At 38.7% G+C, this 6,980-nt stretch overlaps 2 protein-coding genes and 1 non-coding gene across 34 annotated transcripts; all 3 read left to right on the forward strand.

The window, feature by feature from the left end:
• Nucleotides 1-3,890, forward strand: LOC104741252 (receptor-like protein 4). 2 transcript variants are annotated; one of them, XM_010462056.3, is made up of 9 exons: nucleotides 1-318; nucleotides 408-1,460; nucleotides 1,585-1,735; nucleotides 2,026-2,097; nucleotides 2,258-2,326; nucleotides 2,551-2,619; nucleotides 2,869-2,946; nucleotides 3,097-3,305; nucleotides 3,398-3,890. In XM_010462056.3, exons 1-9 carry the CDS (start codon nucleotides 225-227, stop codon nucleotides 3,505-3,507), a joined length of 1,905 nt encoding a protein of 634 aa, XP_010460358.2. In that variant the 5' UTR covers nucleotides 1-224; the 3' UTR covers nucleotides 3,508-3,890. The 2 variants fall into 2 exon arrangements, 1 of the variants encoding a protein (XP_010460358.2); XR_015580053.1 differs by having other exon boundaries at nucleotides 51-318; nucleotides 2,258-2,318.
• A 242-nt stretch (nucleotides 3,891-4,132) lies between these two features.
• Nucleotides 4,133-6,163, forward strand: LOC104741251 (uncharacterized). Of its 31 annotated transcripts, none has more exons than XR_015580072.1 (7): nucleotides 4,133-4,409; nucleotides 4,564-4,674; nucleotides 4,811-4,909; nucleotides 5,102-5,214; nucleotides 5,290-5,396; nucleotides 5,659-5,725; nucleotides 5,859-6,163. XR_015580072.1 is itself a non-coding variant. In XM_087484524.1 (6 exons), exons 3-5 carry the CDS (start codon nucleotides 4,831-4,833, stop codon nucleotides 5,680-5,682), a joined length of 252 nt encoding a protein of 83 aa, XP_087340650.1. In that variant the 5' UTR covers nucleotides 4,275-4,409; nucleotides 4,564-4,674; nucleotides 4,811-4,830; the 3' UTR covers nucleotides 5,683-5,725; nucleotides 5,859-6,163. The 31 variants fall into 31 exon arrangements, 3 of the variants coding, with proteins under 3 accessions (XP_087340648.1, XP_087340650.1, XP_087340649.1); XR_015580075.1 differs by having other exon boundaries at nucleotides 5,102-5,182; XR_015580071.1 differs by having other exon boundaries at nucleotides 4,275-4,409; nucleotides 5,290-5,418.
• A 714-nt stretch (nucleotides 6,164-6,877) lies between these two features.
• On the forward strand, nucleotides 6,878-6,980 carry LOC147928074 (U6 spliceosomal RNA). The gene has a single exon (XR_015581165.1). It is a non-coding gene; the product is annotated as a U6 spliceosomal RNA (small nuclear RNA).

The raw sequence follows: 6,980 nt of genomic DNA on the forward strand, positions 1-6,980 counted from the left end.
AGCCAGAAGTGTGTAAATGTCCTTAAATGACTCAACTCAGTCCACCCGCTAATCTCGCCCTTCCTTCATCCTTTTCTTTCCCTTTTTTTTTTTTTTAATTGTTTGACAAATTTGGTTTCTTCTTTCAAATCACAGTCGTAGTACCACACCCACCATCACATTACATGCTTCCCTTTACTCTGCTGCACTCTCTCAATTCCTAAAAATTCCATCTAATTCCCAAAATGCCCTTATCTCCATCTTCCTCCTCCTTCTACCTCTTTCTCTCCTCCTTCTCCTTCCTCCTCCTCCTTCCCCTTTCTCTCTCCTCTCCATTCAGTACGTCACCTTCCTTATCACTATCTCTCCGTCTAGATCTGACTAATGATGAACTGAACTCATCCTCTGTTTTCTTATTTCTGTTGCAGATACTTCTTTCTTCATTGACTGTGGAAGTCCCGAAGGTTCAACAGACGCATTCAACCGCACATGGCTTCCCGACCAATTTTACACCGGAGGAAGCACCGCCGTCGTCTCCGAGCCTCTTCGATTCCATCATATCGCCGAGAAAACCGTCAGGTACTTCCCTCTCTCCTTCGGCAAGAAGAATTGCTACGTCGTTCCTCTCCCTCCTGGTCGTTACTATCTCCGAACTTTCACCGTTTACGATAACTACGACGGTAAATCTCATTCCCCGTCCTTTGATGTCTCCGTCGAAGGCACGCTCGTTTTCTCCTGGAGATCTCCTTGGCCTGAAGGTTTCCTTCGCGACGGCTCTTACTCTGATCTCTTTGCCTTTATCGGTGACGGTGAGCTCGATTTGTGCTTTTACAGCATCGCTACTGATCCTCCTATTGTAGGTTCGTTGGAAGTTTTACAAGTTGATCCTTCTTCGTACGACGCCGACGGGACTGGTCAGAATGTTCTGTTGGTTAACTACGGGAGGCTCTCGTGCGGCTCGGATCAGTGGGGACCTGGGTTCACTAACCACACCGATAGTTTCGGACGGTCGTGGCAATCCGATGAAGATTTCCGATCGGACGATTCGAAATCGGTGGCGAGGTCGTTGTCTACGGTTGAGAAGATCAAAGGAGTGAACCAGGCGCCTAACTATTTCCCGATGAAGCTTTATCAAACGGCGGTTACGGCTTCTGGTGGTGGTGGTTCGTTGGTTTACGAGCTTGAGGTTGATGCGAAGCTTGATTACTTGCTTTGGTTTCATTTCTCTGAGATTGATTCTACTGTGAAGAAGGCTGGGCAAAGAGTGTTTGATCTTGTTGTGAATGATAACAATGTGAGCAGAGTTGATGTGTTCCATGAGGTTGGTGGATTTGCTGCGTTTAGTTTGAACTATACTGTGAAGAATCTGAGTAGTACGACTGTGACTGTGAAATTGTCGTCTGTTTCCGGTGCACCGATCATTAGTGGGCTTGAGAATTACGCTATTGTTCCTGCTGATATGGCTACAGTGCCTGTACAAGGTATGTCAGATTAAAAGGGATACTCGAACACTGTTTTTGGTGGATAACAACATTTATGTTTTTTCTTGATTTGATTTGAATTCTGAGAATAATAAGCCTTGAGCGAAACTGGTTTGTTTCGCAGTGACTGCTATGAAAGCATTGAAGGATTCGCTACGTGTTCCTGATAGAATGGGTTGGAATGGTGATCCATGTGCTCCTACTAACTGGGATGCTTGGGAAGGAGTCTCATGCCGGGCAAACTCACAAGGATCTGCGCTTGTGATATTCCAAATGTGAGTTTCATTGATGCAGAGTAACTAGAACTGGCTTGTCTTAAATACTGTCGCGCTGTGTGATAAAGGAAAGCAAAGAACTTGATTAAGGGTTACAAATTAATTTGTTTATCTGGAATTTTGTATGTATCATAAGTTTCCAGCAAACATAGATAGTAACTGCATAGATAATATTGCCTTATTTGGTGCTCATTATTTCTTATGTCTGCATTGTGGTTTTCTTACAATTAATATGTTATCATGTAATGCTTAATATAGGGAGTTGTCTCATACATCTTTATTTGTTTCAGAGACCTTGGAAGCCAAGGCTTGAAAGGTTTCATCAGTGAACAAATAAGTCTGCTGACGAATTTAAATAGCTTGTAAGTATCTCAACTATTGACTTTGTTTATCTATCTTAGATTTCGTAGCTCTTTATAATGCATTTGGATTGTGATTTTGCTAAAGAGACACAAATTAACTCGATTGTCTCATATTCTTTGGGAAAAGGCATTTATGAATATTTCATTTGTTTTCTTGCAGGAACTTGAGTTCAAATACCTTAACTGGTCAACTACCTTTGGGTCTTGGGCATAAATCCCTTGTGAGTCTGTAAGTTAACATACCTCGGTCCATCATCAGTTGCCAAAATTTGATAATAAATGCATAAATGGAAATCTTTTCAGCTTGTTACTGCTTCAAATTGATAACTTCTTTTAAATGCGTACATGACAAATAAAACAATGATATTAGAGTGTGAGGATGGTTTAGAGAAACCAAAGAAACAATTCTGGCTCGGTACATTTGTGTTTATTGTTTGCCTATTTGGATTGCAGTGACTTATCAAACAATCAGCTCACAGGACCAATACCTGAAAGTCTGTCCTTGTCAAGCCTAAAGCTCGTGTAAGAAGCTGCTTCATAACATTATTTAAAACGTCACTGTTCTGTGTCAATATTTTTCTCCAATCAATGTGAAAAACAAGCACTATCTATTTGAAAGACAAGGAAATAATGACTCATGTTAACACAACTATATTAGCATTCTGTATTAGATGATTAATAAGTAGAGTATGCCTAACAAGTTTTTGATGACAACCATCTTTATTGGCGTTAACATGAACGCTGATTGATTTATCTATGATGTGTTGTTAGGCTTTTGAATGGCAACGAATTGCAAGGAAAGGTACCAGAGGAGGTTTATTCAGTTGGTGTTCATGGTGGAATTATCGAGTAAGTTAAATTTAAAAGTCCACATGTAATAGTAATAATGTAGTCTATATTTGTTTCATCAATGGCAACTTACCTTCCTTTTTATTATCAATGGCTTTGTTCTTTGATCCATAAGCTCACGCTCTACAACAATCTCCTTCCTATTTACAGTCTCTCTGGAAACAAAGGATTATGCGGCGTACCATCTCTTCCGTCATGTCCACTGTTATGGGAGAATGGCCACTTATCCAAAGGGGGTAAAATAGCCATAGCCATATCTTGTGTGGTGTTTGTCATTCTGGTTCTCCTGGTCATTTACCTGTGCTGCATCTGGAGAGGAAGGCATGATTACGACTTTGCTCCTCCTCACGATTTGACATGTAAGTAAAATTCCTCGATATTGAAGATGATGAAAGGCATTCTTGAATTTTGATCTCTCTCTCTCTCTGTCTTTGTATGTGTGTTGTTGCAGCGCTAGCAGCGAAGAGAAACAGATACCATAGGCAAAAGTCGTTAATGCTACTGGAAATGGAGAGCCAACACGCGAAAGGGATGCCCACACTACCCCTGAATTCGCAATAGCCGAGAAAGAGAGGTAGGAAGAGATTTGACTTGGACAGAGCAAGGAGATGAGATGAGGATTAGAGATTTTTATGTGTAATTAGTATACGAAGCATTACTCCTAAAGAAGACTTCCCGCACAAATAACATTGAAGAAGGGCAATGGATCAGAGTGTGAAATTATTCCACAAAAAGAAAAAAGAAAAAAAGTAAGAACTCAATCTTCTTCCTTCATTGTAATATCATTTTTGTTGGTCTCTCTTAGATATGATAATATTAATTGATAAACATTCTTACTTACGCCCTCCCCTGTATCTGTGTTGCATACTTGCTTGTATCATACCACATTGATGTTCCTTTTTTTTTTGAGGTTAATGGATATCACCATATATGGATTAACCAAACTTGTCTCTACAATAGAATAAAAATTAACAAGAGTAAAACATCCGATGATTTTCCCTGGGTTAGAAGAGCTTAGAAAATGGCAAAGACCCTGAGGATGGATGTTCCTTCTTGGTTGGTGGTTTACGATGCTTACTGTTTCCAACTAAAATCACTGATATCTATTTAGTAAATGGGTCACAGATCAGCCCATTACAGTTCTTTTTAATCAATATATTTTCATCGCTCTTAACGTTTTTTGTTTAACGTAAAATAATGTACTAAGTGATATTCTCTCCTGACAAAGATGAGCTGCAAAGTTTGTCAATGGACCCCGTGAGGTGATAATTATTGACAACCTTTGTTTTAAAACTTATTTTAATTTGTCTTTGGTTTTGTTTACTAACAGCACGTCGAGTGGAATTTTTTTGGGGTACTCAGACCATTTCTAAGTCCAAAAAAATAGAAAAATTAAAAGAACTGGCCCACAAATTAGTAGAACCGTTACTCTGGGAAGTATCGGAAAGAACGGTGAAGACACGGTACGTATCAATTTCTGGTTGGGTTTCGATAAAATATAAAAGACATATTTGTTTCTTCTCATTTTCTTTTTTCCTCTCTCGACGAAACGGTGAACCGGCTTCTTCGTCTTCTCCGTCGCTGATCGATCTAATACTCTGTTGTTTCTGTAATCAGCAGCGGTGATTGATGGCTTCTAACGATCCAAAAAACGGCGGAGGTTTCTTCGCCTCTATTGGTTTATCCATCACCAATTTCGGATCGGTCATGTCCAAATCAGTTTAACGGGTAATGAATTCAAAATCCCCATAAACAATTTCTCGTTTTCGGATCCTCCATTCTTCAGGTGAGATGGATTCACATGCTTCTTATGCTGGAAACTATGGTGGGATGTTATATTATTTCATCTGGTTGGGATTTGAAGGCTTGTGGGGAAGAAGATACATGCAGAAACGACAACACGTTGTAACGACAACACCACCGTCGTCAACTCTTACCCTTCCTAGATTCTATTCCAACTCCGGTAAATATATTTTTTAGTCTTGCGGATTTTTTTTTTTTTTTTGCTTCGGTGAAATGTGAATTGGATGGTTCGTTACCTTAGGGATCTTGGAAGTTTCATTTGTGTAGAGGTTCATGGTTGGATTGTGAATGGTGTGTTTCGATTGAGTTAAAATGTGTTTTTTTTATTGCTTGTTGTTGTCATATTTTGTAGTGAAGGTTGGGATACCTGAGTTCTTGAGTGGGATTGGCGGAGGAGTTGAGACTCACATTGCAAAACTTAAAACTGAGATTGGTGATCTTTCGAAACTGCTTGTGACTCGTACGGTTAGACTCAAGAATTTTGGTATACCTTGCAAACATGTAAGTTCCTGAGACTCTCTCTCTAATTCTTCTGTGTAGGTTTCTAGCGGTTGTGATTGATACTTGTGCTCGGTATAAAGGTGTGATTGATTCATGTGCTCGGTATAAAGGATTCTGATAACTTTCCTAGAGCTGACGCTATAAAGGTGTGATTGATTCCTGTGCTCGGTATGGCTTAGAAGATATTCGAAAGACCTTCTTCTTTTGCAATTGTATCCTTCTACTTCACTGATATTGATATTTTCGATAGAAGCATGACTTCTTGTAGGAATGGGAACATATTTGCAGGTCTTGGCAATAATATCGGATTGCTAAAACATCCTCTCTGCTTTCTTTGTCTAGTATTATAATCTTGAGTTATGCATCTCTTCTTTTTATATATTGTTGTTGCTGACTTCTGATTTCCAGGCCTGTCTCAGACGTTACGAGTGACTTAACCATCGAAGTAGGCTCTGCCAGCTTTTCTCTCCACAAGGTAAAGTTCATTCAAGTTCAAGCTACGCGAGAGAACTCATTTGAAACTCTTTTTTTCCTCTCGTCTCTCGGAGTGAAAGAGGCTGCTCGCTGTAGCTTTGGTCTGAAGCTCACAAGTTCTTGGTATATGTCAGATTTGGCGGTTCAATCAGGATATCCCAGAGAAGCACTTAGTTACAGCTAAAGATGATTCAAATCCATGGTTGGAGCTCTTAGGAAATGCTGTGAAAGAAGCTGGAGGGAAGACTAGTGAGCCTGAGATTTTCCCTACATCAACTGATTCTCCATATGTATGTCTCAATCCTCAAGGCTTACACATCATATGTTTTATATGCCATTGTTTAGGATTTGAATGTCTGTGTTTTTTTATTTATGGTTACTGCAAGTATTGAGAGAATGAGCATATAATTTTTTTCAACTTGCAAAGCAGTTTCAGTTTTATGATTGAGTAGGTTTCTCTAGTGGAAAATGATTTTGGTTTAAGTTTTTATTAAATTGCTTAAATTAGTTTAATATTAATTATATGATTAATTTATTTTTGAGTAACCCATATGGGTTACTCCATTGGCCATGGTTTAAACAATGTTCTGACTTATTAACCCAAAAAAAAAACAATGTTCTGACTTTTGTTATACTCTTACGACCCCGAGACTTTTTGTACTTGTCTCCATTCGATATCATCTACTCGAGATGTTGTTTATATATGTTTATTTGAATGAAAGTTAACGATAATACTATACTATCATATAAGTTGTTGTTTTTCATCATGTTTATTTATAGTAGTCTTGGCTTTCGCAAAACCCATCTGTCTGGCTTGACTTAAACGTTATTTGTTTCTTCTTCTTCTTCTTCTATAAGGCTTTTTTGACTTGTATAACTAATCATACATTTCCGGATTTCCCTCTGTTAATTAAGTACCATTCACACTTCTGCTCCTTCTTCTATTAATTTTCTCATCTTTTCATTTTAATTTTCCAACTTGAAATTGGAATATTTGACGGTGGAAAAATGTTGAATTATTTGGCACTGGAGATCGCCTAACTGCATGCAGGTCCCGCGTGTTATAAATGCTGACTTGGACTCTCTCATTAAGCTTACAGTCGTGCTATTCCTAATACTATTTTCTTCTATATAAATTCAAAAAGGAAATGTAATTCTATAAAGAATAGAGAAAGAAGATTGGAACAATACAGAGAAGATTAGCATGGCCCTGTGCAAGGATGACACGCTTAATTCGAGAATTGGTCCCAAAAAAA

The sequence above is a fragment of the Camelina sativa genome, chromosome 14 (assembly GCF_030686135.1).
Source record: "Camelina sativa cultivar CO46 ecotype springtype chromosome 14, ASM3068613v1".
NCBI lineage: Eukaryota > Viridiplantae > Streptophyta > Magnoliopsida > Brassicales > Brassicaceae > Camelina > Camelina sativa.